The sequence below is a fragment of the Branchiostoma belcheri genome, unplaced genomic scaffold (genome assembly GCF_001625305.1).
Source record: "Branchiostoma belcheri isolate BF01 breed outbred unplaced genomic scaffold, Haploidv18h27 scaffold8, whole genome shotgun sequence".
Classification (NCBI taxonomy): Eukaryota; Metazoa; Chordata; class Leptocardii; order Amphioxiformes; family Branchiostomatidae; genus Branchiostoma; species Branchiostoma belcheri.
This window is the reverse complement of record NW_017804464.1, coordinates 3,080,110-3,102,488: the sequence shown is the minus strand read 5'-3', so window position 1 is coordinate 3,102,488 and position 22,379 is coordinate 3,080,110. Positions and strand designations below refer to the sequence as shown.

At 41.0% G+C, this 22,379-nt stretch overlaps 3 protein-coding genes and 1 long non-coding RNA gene across 4 annotated transcripts; 3 read left to right on the top strand and 1 right to left on the bottom strand.

Moving 5' to 3' along the window:
- Positions 1-545: 545 nt before the first annotated feature.
- Positions 546-5,360, top strand: LOC109486050 (angiopoietin-1 receptor-like). The gene is made up of 11 exons (XM_019789742.1): positions 546-609; positions 1,315-1,680; positions 2,045-2,335; positions 2,530-2,655; positions 2,871-3,020; positions 3,197-3,325; positions 3,719-4,003; positions 4,114-4,413; positions 4,523-4,822; positions 4,988-5,164; positions 5,353-5,360. The coding sequence occupies exons 1-11, from the start codon at positions 546-548 to the stop codon at positions 5,358-5,360; spliced, it is 2,196 nt and encodes a 731-aa protein (XP_019645301.1).
- A 76-nt stretch (positions 5,361-5,436) lies between these two features.
- Positions 5,437-6,004, top strand: LOC109486385. Its single transcript, XR_002141195.1, has 3 exons — positions 5,437-5,528; positions 5,703-5,785; positions 5,895-6,004. It is a non-coding gene; the product is annotated as an uncharacterized LOC109486385 (long non-coding RNA).
- Positions 6,005-6,217: 213 nt separating this feature from the next.
- Positions 6,218-10,259, top strand: LOC109486048 (tyrosine-protein kinase receptor Tie-1-like). The gene is made up of 9 exons (XM_019789741.1): positions 6,218-6,374; positions 6,563-6,673; positions 6,938-7,140; positions 7,272-7,385; positions 7,609-7,679; positions 7,861-7,901; positions 8,034-8,130; positions 8,405-8,504; positions 9,098-10,259. The coding sequence occupies exons 1-9, from the start codon at positions 6,230-6,232 to the stop codon at positions 9,197-9,199; spliced, it is 984 nt and encodes a 327-aa protein (XP_019645300.1). The 5' UTR covers positions 6,218-6,229; the 3' UTR covers positions 9,200-10,259.
- Positions 10,260-15,771: 5,512 nt separating this feature from the next.
- On the bottom strand, positions 15,772-21,048 carry LOC109486047 (latent-transforming growth factor beta-binding protein 4-like). Its single transcript, XM_019789740.1, has 7 exons — positions 20,078-21,048; positions 17,903-18,013; positions 17,486-17,596; positions 17,195-17,311; positions 16,921-17,031; positions 15,918-16,028; positions 15,772-15,782 (listed from the first exon to the last, which is right to left on the bottom strand). The coding sequence occupies exons 1-7, from the start codon at positions 20,952-20,954 to the stop codon at positions 15,772-15,774; spliced, it is 1,449 nt and encodes a 482-aa protein (XP_019645299.1). The 5' UTR covers positions 20,955-21,048.
- Between the last annotated feature and the right edge of the window lie 1,331 nt (positions 21,049-22,379).

The following is a 22,379-nucleotide window of genomic DNA, read 5'->3' as shown; positions in this document are numbered from 1 at the left end:
CATTAACAACTACAGTATCATCGGATGACGCTAACTACAGATTTGGACCAATAAACTGTGTAAACGCCAATCCTATCCGTTGACCGATCGATTTAATTTTAGTCGTTCGAAAATTGACTATAGCTAGTGACTAAAGTCTATGTAAGCAATGTCTCTGTGTCACTATTGGCTGCTAGTAATACTCCTTTAGCAGTGTCGCACTTGTGGTTAATAATCATTTGTTGCCATGGTGCTGTCTATATTTATAACCGCTCTATATCCATAAAAGTATTCACTGCCAACTGTATTCAGTTACCAACATAGTTACATTGTATCGTAAGACAATCACAAGGTGTAATCAAGTTTCACAATTGCTGAACATAACCGGGCGTAATGTAACTCAGCAGACAAGAGGCTCTGTAGCAACGCCTTGAATTTATTAGTAAGCTCGCACAGCCATTTTTTGCCACCCCAAATTACGAGCTCATGACTTGTGACCTATAGGGTAAATGTTTAACATACAAGTTAGCAAATATTGTACGCAGTTGGCGAAGAACCGGAACAACATGGCGTGTTTTACACGGTACTTCCTTGTCGGACTTCTGGTTATCACCCCTGCCTTATACTCAGGTGAGAGTTTACAGCATCTCATGGCCTCTACCAAGCTTCGGAAGCGGCTGGAGAGGATACAAATTGACAAAATAGATAACATGCCAGGGAGTTGCTCCTCTAATTAGTAAATGTACTTCTTAGCCGACCAAAAAATGTACTCCTTAGCTTACCAACTTCCCTGGCATGTTACCTGTCTTCATATGTTTGGCCAATTTATACTCTTCCCAGCCGCTTCCAAAGCCTGATAGATAATACATAAAACCAAAATAGGTGTGCAAACTTAGAATCAACTGATCGCCATCTTGTATGGAATGATGTACAAACAATGGTGTACACATAACTCCCACCGTTGGTATTGAACCAGAAAAAAAATGGGGAAAACGTCTCCCTAATTATAACTCGCGCGGGTTAAAATGTTTCACGCATATCTGACGCATACAAGAAATACATCCGTAATGTTTATTGTTATCACTTTGATGTGAATCTTTGAAGCAGGTATGAGTTCATTGTCATTGTCAGTAAAAGAATCATCGTAAGTAAGGGTTTTTCTTAATTTGTTTTAATGGCCGTGTAATAATTTTCACATGAAAGTATAGCTCAACAGAACAAAAGTGTTCCCAGTCACACAAAAATGATTAAGTTCCTTCTGTAATATTTCATATGAAGCATTAAATTCCCCAGCTTAAGTGCAATGTTGCTGGCCTCACTGTAATGTAATTTCAGGTGGAGTCGATGTGGCCATCCTGAACCAGTATCCGCTTGTCCCTCACCTGCGTGTAGAATCTGGAAGTAATGTCGCAGATGACAGATCCAGTGTGCTGACCTGTATCACAGACGGGACGGTACAGGGTTCTACTTCGGATTCAGACTTCTATATCAAGGTAGAATACTCACCAGGAGGAAACACTTTCACAGCGAGAAGGTCAACAGTAACAATCCCATCGTCTTTGGCACCAACAAAGGTGCAGGCGACAATAAATCCCGCCAATAACGATAACGAAAGAAAAGAAGCCATCGGGGTTTTCTCCTGCAGTGGAACTAAAGACGGGGTGACCAGGGAGGTGTCTACTGTCAAAATTCTTAATACAGGTAAGAAAATGTCAGAAGTGACGTACTTGTATTACAACCTTTCTGTATATAACAACTACTATCAATGGAAGTGCTTGTACGGCTAACTGATTTGACAATCAATCATGGATGGGAGCCCGATATAAATATACTTAGGCGGACACCTTTTGAATCTTTTAGCTGTCACTTATTGTACCACAAAGGTACATGTAGCCATCAATTCGCGAGAACTGTATATATGTCAAATATATCATGGCTAATGATGAGTCCATGTCTAACTAAAACAGTCGGTACTGTTAGTATACATATGTAACGTTATATTGTTCAGTCTTATTGACGATGGTCTACGTTTTCACTTAGTAAAACTCTTTTTTTGTGTAAACAGCCTGCCTGAAGCCCCTCGCCTACACCTATCGTGCAACAGTAGGTGATGAGGTCAGGATAAAGGTCACAACGACGTCATGGTGTTACCCAAACTCGATAGGTAGGACCAGTATCGTGCTTAGGAGAACAGACGGGACAGCAGCCGCGTCAACTCCACATGGATATCAACCCGGGGAGCACGAGTTAGTTCTCAACAGTGTGACCGCAGCGGACGACGGGACCTACGTCGTCAAGTACAATGATATGTCAGACACAGATAAACTAGCGAGCTACATCAGACTAACAGTTTCAGGTATCTTTATTAAGATTAATTCGTTTCATTTGATGGAAGCGTACAATGGGCCAGGTGATTTAACTAATTTGTACAGCATGTACTTATACTACTCTATGAAGAAGTGTTATGAATACATTCAAATGTGATTCTGTATACGCCTTTTAGCCCTATTGATCATGATTTGCTTTGTTTGCTTTGCAACGTTTGTCTAGCCTGCTCCCCAGACCGCTCGGGCCCTGACTGCTCCCTCCCCTGCCTGTGTTATCACGGAGGTCGGTGTGACCAGGACGGTTCCTGTATATGTCCACCGGGGTTCTATGGAGACAACTGTGAACTAGGTAATTGAACAAACTACGCTCATCATCGGTTGTCGGTATCCGATACCGTTACTGTTATTTTGCACTGTCATGTTCTTATTCTTTGAGACGTTGTCAAGAGTGGAGTAAAGAGAAATGATTATCCTGCAAGAGAAACAGATTCAGTAAACGAATAACATTATTGACGTTCAATATAGAGTAAAGATGATGTGTAAACCCAATCTCCTCTCTTCCAGCCTGTCCGCAGTCCTCCCAGTACGGCCAGTCGTGCCAGTGGTCCTGTGAGGTTAATGCCGATAGGACCTGCCAGAAGTCCCTCATCTGTCTGCCGGATCCTTACGGCTGTGAGTGCGCCAACGGGTACAAGGGGTTCGACTGTGATACAAGTAAGAGAGGCAGTTATTTTTGTTCTGACCGAGAGCTCTAGATTTAGACTGAACTGGCGTTCTGAAATATGTTTGACTACGTATTAGGTGTATAGCAGTAATGTAGAAAAACATATTTTATCCATGTGTTTATCAGTATTGGTCATTCTTTGCACTTGTGACTACGTTTTCTGCAGCATGTGGTAGGAATGAGTACGGTCCAGGCTGTACACAGACGTGTGTCTGCAATAACGGAGGGATATGTGACGTCAATAAAGGCTGTCTGTGTACAGGAGATTGGAGAGGTCCAAGTTGTGAAGAAAAGAGTACGTTGCTTGATATTGATATGTTGCTTGGAGCAAAAAATATCTGCTGAACCATCCGAATAAACATTTATTTTCTGTTTGTAGATTAATTCTGTTAAATTTTTAAATTGAAGAATTTGGAACTCTCACAAATAAGATGTAAAATGTAGGTCATATACCACATCACGCATGTTCCAACCGCACAGTTAAAGTGCACAAAATGCATTTCATACTGCTGATGTACCATCTAACGCCACGAGATGTGACAGTACTCCCAAGAACATTTTCTTGGATATAAACAGCCGTATGCCGTATCCTATTACCTGCATGAAAATCTATACTGTCCGTAGAAACTCACTATAAGAAAAAAATGGCAACATTTTATAATGAGGGCTAGTGCTTCCTTCTGCACAGAATTCCGTATCTCATTGCTGCCCATGACGGTTCACATCATAAATGCTGCGTCCACCTCCGCTAACGTCACCTGCAGTTGTCACCCCTGGACTACTGATGACTGTCCTGACATGAGGTTAGAGTATAATGTGACTCAGGTCACTCCTACAGCTGAGACCTCGGAGTCAGCCCGTCAGAAAACTTGGAGCTTCACTCCACCGACAGTGCTGGGAGATGTGGAACTTAACTGTGCTGTTGACTACAACGGGGTGAGGTATTCTTACAGGAGCATGATAACAGTGACAGGTAATTAATTCCCTTTGTATGTATTCCACCTTAACAAATGGTAGAAGTATTTTGCAATTACAAAGAATAATTTGACATGTCACATACCTTCGCATATCTTCGCCCTACAGGCCGTGCCCCGTCCATTACAGAAGACCCCGCGAACAACATCGAGGTAAACACCGGGCAGGACGTGACCATAACGTGCGCTGCGGACGGTGACCCTGCTCCAACCCGGGACAACTTTCTCCTGAGAAACCTGAGAACTGGAAGAGATCTTCAACCGTCGAGTGCGGCATCGTCTGGGGACGAATTGAGGGCAACGTTCGACATTACCGGCGTGACAGCCTCAGAGGAAGGACACTACGACTGTAGAGTACAAACCATAGCAGGGTCGAGCATTTCTCATCGTGCCTACATAGACGTGAAAGGTAGGGACTTAATACAAGCACGTGGATCTATTTACATGCGTAGTTTGACACCAAAGCTTAGTATGACTATCTTCAGATGAATTAGCTTACATGTCGCCCTTTATTTCAGTCCAGCCAGTTCCAAAAGAGCCACCGACAGCGACAGAGACCGGGTTTTTGTATGTCATCGTCGGCTTGAACATTGCGACCTTTGACGGAGATGGGCCGATAGTCGACACGTTATTGCTGCACAGAAAGCTTCCATCAGGCAGCTGGACAGAAACTCCTGTGTCCAACCGCTCAATCCCATATCGGTTGGACGGCTTGACACGTGAAACTGAGTACGAGTTAGCCGTGGTTCTGACGAGGCCCGGCGTTGGAGGCCGGGGTGCGATGGGACCGTCCGTCTCAATTACAACACATCCTCCAGGTACATTTACATTTGGATTATTTTGTTTCTTTTAAGTTGTTTCTCTTCTGACCGTCACTGTTATAATGAGCAAATTGTGCAGTGCACTTGATATACGTACAAACTCGATTTCACTGTTAATTGTGTAGCCTTATCTCTTGATGAACATCTTTATATTGATTTCAGTTGATGGAGGCTGGTCACCGTGGACCGACTGGCCCCCTTGTAGTGTAACCTGTGGTAACGGCACCAGGACCAGAACCCGGACATGTGACAACCCCATTCCTGCATACAGCGGACGGGACTGTGAGGGAGCAGCGAGTGAGACACAGACATGTCAGGATCAACCTGCTTGTCCAACAGGTAAGGACATGAATGATATATATATACATGTATGAGTTTATACACATAATATATACATGTATCAGTATGGTGCGTACCAAACTATGAGGCTGGTTTGCAACCCCTAAATTAACAAAAACAAATCACAGCCAGGCAAATGAGGGCAAAGAATAAGATAAAGTTAAAGTCTGGGCTGCAACATTTAACAGGTTCTTGACTTCCCGAAATTGATGACTAGAATATTAGAACGATGAGAAATGAAAACAAAGTTCATCAATTATTTCGTTCTAGGTCCATCTATAGGTCTAATTGCCGGTGCAGCAGGAGGAAGTGTTGCTGTTATTCTTGTGTTGGTAGCAGTCGTTATCTTTATCCTCTGGCGCAGGTATGTATCATACTATCTGACAGGTTACCGCTGTACATATTCTAAACGTAGTGTTGCTTACCGGTTATTGTGACATTCATTTTTTAGACTTCACAAATTATACTCGATATTGCTTGGAATTCATCACCAGTTACGACATCAGAAATCCTAATGCTTTGCTGTTGACATTTACAGGCGACGAAAGCAACGACCTCCCCTCCCTGTCCGTAAGAATATGTCTGAAGCGGAAGGGTTTTCTAATACATCGTTCGTTTCAGGTAAGAAATTCCATATTCTTGATATCCCTCTGATATCCCTAGCACAAAATATCGCCATCACTCAATTACAAAGCATGACAAATTAAATGGAGCTGTTTACCCATTTTAGACCAAACCGGCATGAGATTGCAAGAAGCCACAACAGCAGCTGCTGATGGGGGCCCAACTGCAGCTAGGCACCATGAACAACATGCCTCCAAACCGATTGCCATGGAGAACTATAGGGTAAGGGTTATGCTCCTCGATTCTTGAACCATTTTCCATACATACTCTATCACAATCATTATGATAATCAGATCTTAACCTCCAAGCAATGTACTCTTTTCTGTTAACCATTTTCCTAACTTACTTCGACATTGCAATGGTTGTTCATAATATAAAATAAGATGTCAAAGTGTTTGTGTCCTTTGCCTTCTTTCACGACAGCCCATTCCACTGAAGATAATGGCAATCAGCGACCGCGAGTTGACTTGGGACGACATCTCTCTGACCTCCAAGCTGCTTGGAACAGGCAACTTCGGAGAGGTCCGTAAGGGAACAGTCAACCTGGATGGTGAAAGCGTGGCAGCAGCAATCAAAGTACTGAAACGTAAGTACAAGATACCTAAGTTCCATCTTTCGCAATATTTATGCACGGAATGATTATTTTATATGAAATGTTGACCCTGATATGTCATATGATAATACAATGTTATCTTATGCCCTACCAGCGTCATAAGATGAAGGACTGCTAATAGTATTCACATTACAATGGAAATCTCCTTTCGTTCTTTTTAGGCGGTGCAGATGAGGCTGCCAGGCGAGACTTTCAGCAGGAAGTGGACATCATGCGCCATGTTGGCTACCATCCTAACATCATCAACCTGCTGGGAACCTGTGACCACCAAGGTGATACATTTATATCTTATAATAGACTCATAATACGTGCACTAATTAGGTTTGTTGTTGCTGCAGAATGGTCTTTTTTCTACGAACATGTTATTTTCTTGATACTGTGAGCACTGGTAATACGAAAGGCTGATTTGTAAACCTCCCAGTTTTTGTTTGATTAAAATTGATATGGAACTCAATTGGGTGTCTGTTACCTAATATGTCTTTCGTTTGACTGGAAATACATGTGTTAGCAATAAAACCAAGTTAATCTATCTTCAGGTCAGCAGTACATGGCTCTAGAAATGGCTGGAAATGGCGATCTGAAGAAGTACCTGAGAACATCTCGGGTTCTGGAAACCACAAGTCCAGCCTACGCCAACATCCGCCAGACTGTCGGCACCGTGTCCACCCTGTCACCGGTCCAGCTCCTCCGTATCACCTGTGACGTGGCAACGGGGATGGATCATCTGTCTTCTAAAGACGTACGTTAGTAGTATTATTGTTTAGAGGTTTAGAGTCTTCGGAAAGCAGCAAATATTGTGAACATAGCACAATGTGTATCTTTCTACATCTTCTAAAATTGCACTTGTGTAATGTATTTTCTGTTTAACAGGTGATCCACCGTGACCTGGCAGCCAGAAATGTCCTCCTCACAGACAGTCTCATCGCCAAGGTTGCTGACTTCGGACTCTCACGTGGGGAGGGCATCTATGAACAAACGTCTAAGGTGAGTGCATACAACAATATGGTGACTAAGGCATGAATTGAGACATTCAGCATAATATGATCTTAAAAATTAATAGCCAGTAATTAACGAACTCGCCTTAAATAATCTTGCACATTCAACCTTTCGCAGCATGAAAGACATAATTCATATATGTGTTGTAGATGACAACTGAGATGGGAGAGTACCGTTACCTAATGGTTGATACCTGTTTTCTGTATTACAGAGGGCTGTTCCTTTCCGATCCACTGCGCTAGAGGCGCTGAGCACTAGGATCTACACAACACAGAGTGACGTGTAGGTTTGAACTGTTGATTAAATTATTTCACAACGGTAGTATCGACAACATATATGAGTCCATGAACCACCACATAAATAAATTAACCATGTGGCGTTTTTCTTTATTTTTTGTTCAGGGAAATTACCAATGTTGACTTTATGATAATTTTGGCTGACACTTTCCTCCCATGTACTTCAGATGGTCTTTTGGAATTCTACTCTGGGAGATTGTCACTTTGGGTAAGTGTGAAGGGATATTTGACTTTGTGTTAACTGGTGTTATTTCATGTTTGAAGCGAAAACCTCACGTTGTGAACAATGATAGTATGAAATTCATGATGATGATGATTACGATGGTGTTAACTCTTGTAGGAGGAACCCCTTACAGCGGAATGAAATCAAGAACTCTACTAAGGAGCCTTCGAGAAGGATACAGGCTGCCCAAACCAAGAAACTGCGATGAAGACTTGTAGGTTTTGCTTGACCTTCTATATACGTGTCCCCAATAGCTGCATTCTTCAATTTATCACTCTCTGTGAAAGGACTATACTATAACTATCTCTACTATCGTTTCCTTTTTCAGATTGGTACGTTATGGTTCTTATGGTGGAATATGACTTATGAATATAATAATAAAATAAATATGGGTTGCTTTCTATCTAGCAAAATTACAGTAATGGTGAAACAAGCAATCCTAATAAAAAGAGATACATTGAAAGTACATGAATATTATTCCTGACCAGGTACCAGATGATGCTGCAGTGCTGGCAGCGCCGTCCTGAGGACAGACCGACCTTCTCTGACCTGGTGGAACAGCTGAAGGGCATGATGGAGGACAAGAGCGTGAGTATACAATTCTATTGGTCAAACATCAGTGTCTAAACTGTATTTAGGGTCATCGTCATGTTTACCAAAGGAAAACATTGTTTTTGCTCAGTTTCTTCTTCTTCTTCCATTTCAAACAAATAAGGTCAATGACCAGGGCTAGACGCCTGTCACCATGGTCACTGTTGTTGGGTTACACAATGTTGCAAGTGCCATGCAGAACTTAGTTCAAGAGGGGCTGCATGGTCACCATATATTTGAATGTGTTTGATTTAGAATATATGAATGTGTTTGATTTAGAATAAACAAAGCAGTAGTTTGTTAAGCTGGACCGTGTGAATGTAAACATGATGCATTTGCTTTGCAAATGTTACCTTTAAATTTCTAGTGATCATTGTTTTCTTTGGTATTTTACAATTTCAACACTGCATACATGGGACAAATCCAACAAAGCATATGGCTAATACACTTTTACCCATTAAGATGTCAGGTTGTGAAACTTCAGTAAAAATAAAATTTCTGGAATTTTACCAGATAAAGAAAGCATTAAATTATTATCAGTAAGGTTTGAATTGGCGAGGTTTTCATGTCAGTTTTACTATTTGTTTCAGAGCTACGTCAACATTGAGAAGGAAGACGATTTCGAGTATGCGGTCATTGACTCTGACGACAATGATGACATGGATGATGACGATAACACATTCACAGGATAGGAAGAACAGGTTGACTTCTACCTATGTATATGTCAATGTGTCTGTGCTTAAGTGCTGTTTAAGTGTGTTTCGTCAGCTATAGATTTTTTTTGTTTCTGTGAAGTCACGTTTTATCATAATACCATTGGTACTTTTAATCAATCAATAACGTTTACCACCTTGTTCCATTTATCATAAATTAAAATTCCATTACACAGCAAGAATGAATTCTACATCATTCAAGTAAAATGGTTATGTTTCAATGGGGCAAAGGTTTGTAACATGTTCTGATGCTACACGCATGCCTTGCAAGTCTTGGCGATGTGTGTGTGTGTGAGGTAGAGGGAATGGTTTGGAATTTTCCGTGTTAACTGTATCCCTTACTAACATAGCACTTGTTATTTTGAGTTCATTTTTCAACAGCTTATTTTTAGTTTTTGTCATTATCAATCACTTTTACACTACATGCCAGTGTGGGTGTGGTTCAGTGCTGTTAAATGTGTCTTTGATCAGCTATACAAGGTTTTGTTTCTGTGTTATTTTTATCTCTACAGATTGGTTAACGTTTGAATCAATAGTGTTTACCATGGCCTTGTTACCATGGCCTGTCGCCGAGCTTTAGTATACTGTGCTCAGCTTTGGTCCAACTACAGAGCTGGAACCATGCATAGATTAGTTGTCTACCACGACGGCCTAAATGTCTCAGCCGAGAAGTACTAGTAACAGCGACTTATTTGTGAAGATGCGTGTGAGTACCTTTGATGCTAACCGCCGGAAACTGGCGTATCCGTTTCCTTGTCGCTTGATAAAGTCTAAGAACGACTTAATCAAACTGCTACTTTGTTTGGAGGCTTTTTCCTCCAGCCTGCTCTGGCGACAGTACTGTAGCTTGGCCCACCTATCGTAAGGGAGCCTCCTTGGGGCAGGATAGCTCATTTATCTGTACATACTTCAATTTATCTGTTTGTTTGTTTGTTTGTTTGTTTGTTTGTTTTCTTTTAGATGTGTTCATGTCATGTCATGTATGTATGTCACTGTGGGCCATCGAGCCTGAAATACACAATAAACATACTGACATGAGGGACCGTGAGAAAAATGTATTGTCCTTCAAAGTTTTCGTTTCTTACAATTCCAAATATATGCTGTAAATCACGATTTTTTTCACAGTACTCGTGCATGGTTACTTGTCATTACCGTGAGCAAATCATCCGCCAATTTTCCTTTTGCTGCACCTACCACCACCGCGAACATATAGTTCTGTGAACATGTCCATTTTTCTCAGCCACAAACTTTTGCTACTGCAAACATAAAGTGATTGACATGTATTAGCACTGGCCTTTCCTGAAGTGCATAATTGTATAAAGTTTGTTACACCAGTGGTGTTTCACATAAAATCACGACAAACCAGAACATTTAAACTGTTACAAAGCAGAACATTTGAATTGCCAGGAGTACATTGATTGTTTGCAAATATTGCGAATCAACCATAAATTTTACAGATTTCTAAAAAAAATACACAAAGCTATTTTTTACATTGTACTTCAAAAAATCATGTTCCAAGTATAAAATCAAGCTTAAGAGTCTCACAAATCGAGTCTTGGTCATCCAGCAATTGTCATTTAGTGAAAAAGGGGGTCTTGAAGCTGACTTCCCCATTAGGTTTGATGTTCATGTCACCTGTCCATAGCTTTAACCACAGGTACAGTGTATTCTGTAGCAACATTTTACTGTAATTCCCAAAGCTTCACTCTTGACATTTCTAGAATTGTCGACGCATTTAGTACAGTTCAGTCGCATCACATTCCAATTAATCAATGCTTATTGATAAAGAAGTATTGTTATCCAGCAAGTCAGCTATTAAATATAAGATTGACATTACAATAGTAAGATACTACAAAAGGTGGGAAATCCCTTCTTAGTAATAATTATTGTATATCATTGAACGTCAACATAATTGTGTAGCAATTATAACTTTTAGAATACATGAGAAAGGTTTGTCTCTTTGACCCCTTTCATACCAGGTGTCACACCTATAAATTGTTTTAGAATCACATATATACTTTTTTTTTATTTAGAAAAATCCACTTAGACAACCTTTAAGGTAGAACAGAGAAAGATATATTCAGTCATCTCATGTCACCTCACCACTCACCAGTAATGATCACAATAGAAAAACTATGTGAATTCATCTCCAGTTGCTTTAAAAAGAGAGAAGAAATATTCTTGATCTAGATTAGTTAGTATTAATCAGTTATTATGTTACTCATTATGATATACATGTAGCATCATACTCCGATGTGCATGTATGCATTTAGCCCCATAGGCATGAACAAATAAAGATTCATTGTTAGCAAGATTTTACGATTTTAAAAGTTCGAATCCTGCCCATGTCACCGGTCTTGTGTCCTTGGGAAAGGCACTTTACACAACTTTCCTCACTTCGCTCAGGTGAAAATGAGTATTGCATTGTCCCGTGTTGGTGGCGGCATTAATATAAGTTGAAAAAACTTGAGTGTGCCGTCACCACGTCGTGTGATTACATGTTGGAATTTAAAAAAAAATGATAGGCATATCACTGTTGGCACTTTTGTTTTAGGAAACACATATACATAAACATATACTCGCATATATATACATTAGTCATAACTCTCGTCTTTCAAACTTTTAAATGCAGGAACATGCATGGCAAATTTAGTGCAGTTATAAAAGGTAATGTGTATTTTTTTCAAATGATACATTATGTTTTGAACAAAAACATGCTTAAAACATTATGTATCGCGTTTAGAAAAAAATTCTTAAAAACATTATGTTTTATTAGAAATATTCATTACTTTTACAAAAGATTAAATTCTCCTGTTAAACGCTTTCTTATGTTTAATGTAAGTGTGAGTAGGATGTTGTCATTTGACTTAAGAACAGGTTTTTTACTTTTCTTCTTTGCAAATGAAGGGAAAAGTAAGCCCACAATTCTTGTCAGACCAGATTGCTGACGATGTCTTGGTCTGTTGAAAAAAAAAAAGAATAGCAATTGCTATGTGGTGATAACACGTCATTCTTGAAGTCATTTTTATGGTATACTTACCAGTCAGTTCTCTTTATCTGTGTAAAGAATGATTCAAACAAAGAAACCGAAAACCGATAGCAAAAAGGGTACGGCATCAGATCAATAAAATATGCAATTATTGGAACATGATATTCAATACAAAGATACATGAGCTTAAAAGCTATATTTTTGGCAGTAATGTCCTGGGCCACTTCAACACATGTGCAACCACTTTTGTTGAAAAAGCTTGAACGTGTATGATATTGTGTAAGGTACCCAAAGCTATTTCAGGTCAGTAAAACTAGAAGTCAATTTTAGGTCGTGTAGTGGGTATTGAATTCAAATCCTTCAGCATTTGAATGATGGATAACGCTTGTTGACTGCTTGTTTTGTACCATGTGCTGGTTCTAAGCTATTTGTTAAACGGTTTTCAAAAAATAATTGTTTCTTGGCTTTTTCAAATGCTTCAAGTATAAAACGATGACAAAAATGTGCAAAGAAAGGTAGTATACTAGTAATTAATGTCAATATCAGACAGATTTCCTCATCCAGAATATTGTTTTTTTTTCGTCATGAAACTGCATTGGATGTCCCATTAATAAATGGATTAATTTTCAAATTATGAAAAGCAACACTTACAGGTACCCAGCCAGCAACACAATTCTCTCTATGGCCAAGTATTCGCAGTGCACCACCGTTGTCCGGCTCATTCCGACCCCACCTTGTGAACCGAAGTGATGAACCGTCCGTCCATTGAAGTCGACCACCTGATCGTCTCAGTCCACACCAAAAGTGATTTGCTCGAAAAAATGCTTTAACTGCAATTGAAAGAAAACAATGTATTGACTTTTAATATCTCAGTCACTCACTCACTGTCCAGTTTATCGTCTCAGTGTTGTTCCCCGCCTTCCGGTGGTTAGACGTACTTACACTGCAATACCCATAGCAGCCCGTCATTTGCCTCTGTCCTGTGGGTTGACGTAATCTCTTTCTTGTTACCTGGACGTTACCCATGTGACATTGTCTTATGTTGTAATCATGGCTTCACCACTATGTGGTGAAGACATATTGTTATGGGTTCACCACACCACGAAGTGGTGTGGTGAAACCATATTGCTTTTTCTGGTGTTTCTTCTTCTTCTCCTCCTCCTTCTCCTCCTGCCATTTTTTAAATGGATTCAGCTTCTTCATTTTAGGGCCCAAGGTCCTGAAATTTGGTATGGAGGTACAGTGGGCAAATACCCCTAGGCGTTTTTTAAATTATTGTGATACAGGCTTTTAGAATGGTTTTATTTGAGTTTTTTGGCTGTGTTATAGCAAATGTATTACTGTGTTAGTATGCCGTGTTTACATGTCTGGGCATGAGTCATCACAATGGAATGCAGGGCATCAACCAATAGGCATGCAGCTTTCCTCTATACTTCTTGCTGATTGGCTGTTGGGATTTAACTTGATTAACACCTGCACAGAGCATTTCCACCTGCACAGAGCATTTCTTGCTGATTGGCTGTTGGGATTTAACTTGATTAACACCTGCACAGAGATTTCCATACTGACAGTATGTCTTTATTCAAGTGTTTTGGTAGGTATTTCAAGCTTTTCTGCTCCAGCATTGGAATGCGGGGCATGAACGTTTTTGTTATTTATTTTGAAAATCAACAGTTTGCATTATGCAATTAAAAATCCTAACCAATAAAGTAGGGAATAGCTATCCAACTGTTGTTTTAGTTGTATGTTACTTCATATTATAGTTATATCAATGTAAATCATTGTTTTCCCTTGTGTTTCTCATTCTTTCCCTGCCATGACGTCGTAAAATGTGGTGAACCCATCGCTGTATTTGCTCCAAAGCAAATATTGGCCTTTCTAGTTTTTCCTCATGTTTCTTCTTCTTCTTCTCCTCCCGCCAAATAACATGCAATTTGGCATGAAGGTAGAGTAGGCAAATACCTTTCTATGGCAGGATATTGTCAATTAAGTTTTTGTCCCCAATTGTGGTATACATCTATATGTCCTGTTTGTCTATTGAAAGGTAATATACAGTCAGACATTATATACAACATGCAGGTGGAGTTGCACATCCATAGACACAACTGATTACGCTATTATGAAATGTCACTTTCAAGCTCTGAAAAGAGGCAGCAGGGTTTGTGCTAATACATGTATTTTAATTTGATTTAATAGATTTTTCTAGCTCTGAGTCTATTTTATCTTATTGTCACTGTGCACCCATTTTTTCTGTGCCGGTTTTGAGAGGGCCTGTCATTGCACTGGTCAATGCCATAGATTACTCACCTTGTTGTGCAACATCACCATTGACGACAAGACTTGAAACAAAGTCGTTCTCTCCGCTGCTCCCGATAGAAGTCAGCTCTGCACCCATTACTTCACACATCGAGTTCGCCTTAGACCAGCTGACAAATGTTGACATGAACTTGTAGCAGTGATTGTTGTATTCCCTCCAACCACTAAAGCACGGTACGGCTGTATTAAGGCAAAAGTGCAAGAGAGATCTCTAACCAGTTTTAGCTCACTGAAGAGCTAATCTCCCAAGGGTCTTGGCAGACTGAATTAAATAAGACAGACGCTATGTACAGTTCATTGTACAGGGGGGATTCACCTAGCTCTTTTCGACAAGCACAATGAAAATTGGACCATGGTTTGATGTTAGCCTCCACCAGGCCTTTATTACCTCCATGAAAAATGGAGGTATTGTTTTTGGTGCGCCTGTCTGTTTGTTTGTCTGTGTGTTTGTCTGTCTGTGTGTTTGTCTGTGTGTGTTTCCACAACTTTGTAGTCAGCATAACTTCATAACGCCTTTATGGATTGTGATAATATTTGGTATGCTGGTAGGTCTTAGGAAGACGAAGGTCAAGGTCAAATATGGGCCTCCTGGTGGCCGACCTTGGTACTGCAGCCAAACTTCCGGTGTTTGTATCTTTTGTCCTGGACATGCTATGGTCTTGACTTTTTGGTGACTGATAGCTTTTTCTGTCAGTAATAAGAGGTGTGCGTTTGGTCCCCCTAGCAGCTTGTTCTGGAAGTGCAGTGGGGGTTTCTGGTGAAACCTTTCAGAGCAGATAAATTCACAAAGGAACAATGTATTTGTATGATTTTTGGTATGTGGGTAGCTTAGACAGAGATCTACAGTATTGAATGCAAATTATGCAAATGAGGACTTAATTTGCATAATTAATTAGGAAATTCTGTAATTACAGTGTTTTACATTATAGTACTTTCATACATGTAATGTATGTAATCTATGGCAGATGGAACATCAACAGATACCAATTATGCCAATGATGACCTAATTTGCATAATTAATGCGAAAATTCTATGACTCCTTAGTGCTAAATGATGGGAATTTCATACTTAGTACATGTGTAAGGTAATCAAAAGTTAACATCACGATGCATTTATTATGTTAATTTGGATTTACATTTACATGTCAAGCCCATATTTCATGGAGGTATGAGATCTCAGAACTCTTGTTTATTTCTGTTTTATTTAAACAGGGTAGAAACCTCAGCGCATTTAAAAACACTGCTTTTCAGGAATGCCCTGTAACAACAACGTACACATGAAAACAATGAAATCGACACATTAAACAATACATAAAGTTACAAAACAAGGGGATGGTTAAAAAAGAGTGGCATGTGCATCTTAAAATGAGAAAGTTTAAAGGAAATATCTCACATTTCTGACAGTTCTTTCCAGTCCATCCTCGTGAGCACCTACAGTTGTATCCACCTCGATTGTTGTCACAGGTTCCATGCTGACAAGGGTTTCCCGCGCACTCATTGACGTCTGTGCGATGAACAAATAAATACAATATCATCATACATACATATAGCGTTACCCATTACCAACAAAGAATTTGAAACAAGGAAAGCTTTTTAAAAAAGCTGGGCCGGCCTCAGAAAACAACTAGATGAAGGCATCACCAAGTCGGGAAAGCTTGCATTTCGGCATTGTTAATTTAAAAAGAAAATTAAATTAATGCCGACAGCGGGATTCGAACCGGCAAACTTAGCTTGCCAAGACATGCAAGACGAAGTGCAAAAAAGAGTAACAATTTAACCTATTGACATTCCTATGTAAGAACAATTCTTAGAATGTTAAAAGCAAAACAATGGATGTTAAAAAGAAAATTTAAAAAAAATCCGACTCCGGAATTCGATCCGGCGATGTTCTGAGCAAGACCTGCCGAAAGACGAAACGCTCTCCCTACTGAGATGCCATACATAGGTTATGAATGGTTTATAAATGCTTCAATTCAATGTAACAAATGCCAACGTGCCTACGTGTCTACCTGGCTTTAACTGGTCTCTATACCGACCTACGGCCGGCAAAAAAAGACTGATAGATGGAAACAGGAAAAATGCAAATCAATCAATAGTACATGTACCTAGTATACAGACAAAAAATTCACCTATGTTACAGTTCTGTCCATGCCATCCAACTGTGCAGGTACACTTGTATCCGCCAGGAAGGTTCACACAGGTTCCATGTTGACAGTATACCCATTGGTTACACTCATTTAAGTCTGTGTGATATAGAAATTACAAAAATAAAATACATCATGCGTACTAGATACACTGTATGTCCAATATCAACAAAAACAAAAGAAGGGATGGCAGATGGAAATAGGAAAATGTACTATGCAACATGGTAGCTATACCTACAGATAAAAACTCACCTTGCTGACAATTCTGTCCAGTCCATCCGAGGTTGCAGGCACAACTGTATCCACCATCTTTGTTATAACAGATTCCCTGTTGGCATGGGTTTCCCATGCATTCATTGATATCTGGGGGATTAAGAAATAAATCCAATATTAAACGTAAATCAAGAACCAATTCTTGAATGGGACAGAGTAATGGAGAAAGAAATAAAGAAAAACATGACAAAATAGGAACATTGTGTTTCCTAGAAATAGCTTTCTAGGATTTAAATTCAAGACGATATCTCACCTTGCTGACAGTTGTGCCCAGTCCATCCAGGTGAGCAGGTACAGTTGTATCCCCCTTCTTTGTTCACACAGGTTCCATGCTGACAGGGTATGTTGGTAACATTGCACTCATTGATGTCTGTGGAATGAAGAAATAAGTCTATTAGTATAATCGTAAATTAAGAATTGATGAAACTCTCTAGAAGGACAGAGGCATCTGAGAGAGAGAGAGAGACAGACAGACAGACAGACAGACAGCAAACAACGGGAATAAGATATAATTAGTCCTTGAGTGAAATGAGACAAAACTCACCCTGCTGACAGTTCTGTCCAGTCCATCCAGGTGAGCAGGTACAGTTGTACCCGCCATCTTGGTTCACACAGCGTCCATTCTGGCAAGGGTTTCTGGTGCACTCATTGATGTCTGTGTGATAGGTGAAAAAACACTGTTAGCAACTGAGCAAAATTTTTACCTATACCAGTTCTCACTTAGCATTAGCAGGCGATGGTCAAGATGTTAGAACGCTATCAAAGTTTTGTAGTGAGGAAAGAATTAACTTGTGTTTGAACATGGCAAGCTAGAGTCTTAAGCAGGTTGTTTTTACCACTTCTGCTGCTGCTTGGTGGCAAAAGTGTCATTTATATCTCTCTGTTGGTAGTTTTGTCAAATTGTTTCAATATGAACCATTACGTATACATGCACTAACGGCAAGAAAAGATGTCAACTCACCTTGCTGACAGTTCTGTCCAGTCCATCCAAATGAGCAGGTACATTTGTGTCTACCATCTTTGGTCACACAGCGTCCATTTTGGCAAGGGTTTCTGGTGCAATCATTGATGTCTGCGTAATAACGATGGAAAAAGGCTAGAATTAACGAAATGTGACCAGCTAATTTTGTGAAATGTTTTAGATAAAACTGAAACATTCTTAAACAACAGAAGGCTTCCAACATACAGGATGATTCAAAATAAGGTGCTTGTTCAAAATAAGGTTTTGAAAGGTTGTAATTTACCAGTGTTTGATGGGAGGCCCATGTTTCTGGTTGGTAAGTTCTCTACGTTGAGGCTGGTATTTGTGAGCGTCAAGCGGTTATCCTTTGCGTACATCGTCTGCAAAAGCCGTCGGTAACTATTGTAGATCATGTTCATGTAGCGCTCCCATGTTGGGAGAAGAATTGTGAGACGCAAACACAACAAAAATACTGTAGAATTTTGCAGCCTGTCTCATAAGATAAGACCTAAAATGTATATTTAACTATTACTATGCGGGGTCGTGTGGCGTAGCGGTAGCGTCTTCGGCCCGGAACCAAGAGGTCCTGGGTTCGAACCCCACCTGGTCACCGATCTTGTGCCCTTGGGAAAGGCACATTCTACTCTTTACTCAGAACATGTATTTCCGGCCCACCTCTGCAATCAGTTCTCAGCTCTGTTTCCTTATATTTTTTAATTTTAGCGACTCATTTGTTCCATTGCTTCAAACCTACAGTGGGTGTCACTGGAAGACAGCCAAAAAATGTCCAGACTATGCATGATGTACAAAATGAATAATAAACTGGTGGACGTACCAACTACTAAGTACCTAATACCAGCTCAGAAAAAAAAAGAAAGGAGCATTATCGTTAGATGGCTTTAAACAAACTACAGAAGGACATCAAAAGAAACAAGCAAAACCTAGGTATAAGCAAGTGACTTAGCCTACCTTCGATGCAATGATACGAGGCACCAGGATAGCAGCAATGACAACTAAAGCAGTCAGCACCAGTCCACAGACCAGCGCAGGGCAACATAGACGGCTAGATTTTCCCTTCATCCATAGCTCCGTGGCTCTATCTAGGTTTTACGAAAATAATTTCATAAGGTGGATGGAACATGGGGTATTGGGATTTTCTTTTTACATAACCATGTTTTTTCACCGCGAAACGTAAGCAAGTGAGAGACATTACTTGATGACAAGGTTTTCTAGAAGGTTACCACTCTGAGAGCTAACTGCGGTAGTACAGGTTGCATTTTAAAGTCGTGTTTGTTCAAACGTTCAACTCGGAAACGTTTCAATATGCTTCAATCATCCCACCGGTCGCCCTGCTCTTGGCCGGCCATGGACTTTTATGTTTTAGAAAGTCTGTTACAAATCCTCTAGTCATCTTTCAAGTGCAGTTCTCAGTGTGTGGGTGCAGACAATTCAGTACAGTGAGCCAATGAGGATTACACCTCTCTTAGAATCTGATCCTAGGAGGCTTAAAGCAGTTCCTGTATGATCGAGCCCAGACCATTGCATTTCTCTTAACGTCGGTGAAAGTTAGACATTCAGGTAATAAGATACGCCAAAAACAGTTACTCAAGCTACTGGATATGTTTTTGGAAACGGTCAGACGTGTCAGGTAGCATCTACTGCCTGAAACGTCTGACCGTTTCCAAATCATATCGGGTTGCTTGAGTAAACTGTTTTTGGTTTATTTCTCCAATCCTTTACAAATTCAGATTAAGTGCAATCAATTTGCATGTTGCATACACTTGCATGTTAACATGAAATCTGTTGATGCTTCCAGAAAAATCCACTGAAAAATCATATATCATACTAAATGATAAAACGATCACAAGCAAATTACATATATTGAAATAAAACTACAATTGCTTCATCTAACCCTAGTGTAATATGTATCTTATTCTTCTTCAATACCCTCCAACCACCCCTGACGGGGTATCACTGAGGGGGGGAGCGGTACGCGGCCAGTATGGCAGGGCGGTTTCTACCCTGGCCTTAAAAGCCTCTACTGTCGGTGCCCTCACCACTGGGCCCGGCAGCTGGTTCCACTCGCTTACCGTGCGGGGAAAAAAGAAAACCTAACGCAGTCTTTATGTGCTGTGAATAAGTGGAATTTATATACTAACTGGTATCTGCACGTACCTCTGACTTTGTGACAAAAACCAGGTTCAGCTCGCTCATCATCATCTCCGTTGTTAGTACCCCCTGGTGTGTCAGAATCAGATGTATGGTAGGAGCTTCGCTCTTGCTTTTGCCCTGGACGCCCCGCCGGGGGTCCATCGGGTGCAGTAGGCCACAACCACTGGCCCAGACCCAGTGCGAAGACACTGTTACCGGCCTTTCTGTCCGATTCTTCATTTCTTCCGTCCGCACGTTCATTCCCCTTGTCTTCCATGTCATGGTGAAGAGGCAATGGTTCGTTGGGCGCAGGGCGTTGAGGCAACGGTGGCCTGACATTCTCTTTGCTCTCCATGTCACGATGGTTAGGTTGGGGACCACTGGGCGCAGAACCTGGTACAAAGACTCTGTCTCCATGCGAATCAACGTCATCTCTTGGAGGCAAGGGAGGTGGAACATTTGTATCATTTTTGCCGTACTGTTTTTCTTGCCCCGGACCCAATGCAAAGACACTCTCACCGTGTGGGTCCATGTCTTCGTACATGTACGTATCTGGCGGTAACTTACGTGGTCTTGGTGGTAACGTTGGAGGGTCGCCGTTCGCATTTTCATTCCTTCCGTCCACCTGTTTCTTCTTGTCCCCCTTCTCAAGATTGTGAGGGGGGGTTTCATTGGGCACGGAACACTCCCCTTCGCTTGTAAGATCCTTTGCTGTGAAGTATGTATCAGAGTATGGTTCTGCACTGAGCTCTGGCCACACTACCATGTGGTCTCCCATGTCAAGATGCCAAGAGTACACATGGTGATCATCATCCTCCAAGCCAACTTGCTCCTCCTCTTCTTCTTCTTCTTCCTCTTCTTCTTCTTCTTCTTGCTTCCGTTTAGAGGCTTTTTCTTCCATGTCGACTTTGCGAGGTGGTGGTAGGTTGGGCACGGCGCGTTTCAAGCCAGATCGCAATATTAAAATTTCACCAACGGACCCTCCATCCACGTCTTCATAGTTTTGGCCCGCTTCTTGGACGAGCTGTTCTTTGGCGAGTCCCTTCTTTTCTGTGTGATGTCCACGCGGGTGTTCATGTTCTTTTTCTCCCACACCAAGAAGACGAGACGGGTGTTCACTGAGCGCAGAACTTGGTGGTACAAAGACTCTGAACCCATGCGGATCGACGTCTTCAACATTTGTACCATGTTCGTCATCCTGTCTTTCTTCCCCAGGACTCAATACAAAGATACTCTCACCGTGCGGATCGACATCTTCGTACGTATTTGGCGGCAACGTACGAGATTTTGGTGGTAACGGGGGAGGGAGGCAGTCGCCGCTCGATTCTCCATTCCGTCCGTCTACTTGTTCCTTCTTGTCTCCCTTGTCAACATGGCGAGGTGGGGGTACCTCGGGTCTGGCGCGTTGTAACCCACAAATCAGTACGACGTTTTTGTCGCCATGCGGACCCATGCCTTCATACGTTCCTAACAACATTTCCTTCGCGTTACCAACCTCCATCTTTCTCCTTTCGTGCAAAAGAGATTGCCAACGGAATTTGAAATGTGGTTATGCTCTAGCTCTGAGGGAAGCTGAGGATTTGGCCTTGAACCAATCTACTCTTTCAATCTTGACTGAATCGGTAATTTCAGTGAGAATGCTGACAAGTACCTGAACTCGTGCCGATGCTTACTGCATCGTCACCCCATGTAGTCGAACTGGATCGCTCCGAAGTTCATGCGATATGAAATGTAAGTCCAAGTGGTGATCGTGCCTTATATGTAGGTATGATATCATATGTAGGCGTACGTGGGACAGACCAATCTTGAACATAAGTCTTGGCCTGGCTTAACTAGCTTAGCTAGTGAAGATCAAGTTCAAGGGCCTTTTCCACTTTTTTCACTTTCCACTTTAGGGCTTTAAGGCTTATACAAAGCGACTGGATATGATGAATGAATATGCATGGTATCTACTTCAGATAGCACTGGCTTCGTGTGACTTCTTTCGACACAGATATACTTTTCTTGTAGTTGTATCTGAAACGCCGATAGCTTCCTTGGCTACTGGTCTATCGTGATTTCTTTACTTTGTTCACATCGCTTAGAACTTCAGGGCACAAGCCTTTGTTCTGATTGTGTGAAGTAGAACTGATTTTGCCGGAGTACCTTCGCCCACGCTGCCAAAAGATTTACAACTTCTCGGAGAACTGTGATGAAGACTTGTACGTTTTGCATTGACCTTCTATATACGTGTACCCAATAGCTGCATCCTTCAATTTCTCCGTGAATGCAATATACTATATGTATCTCTACTATAGTTCCTTGTTCAGATTGATATGATTCTAAT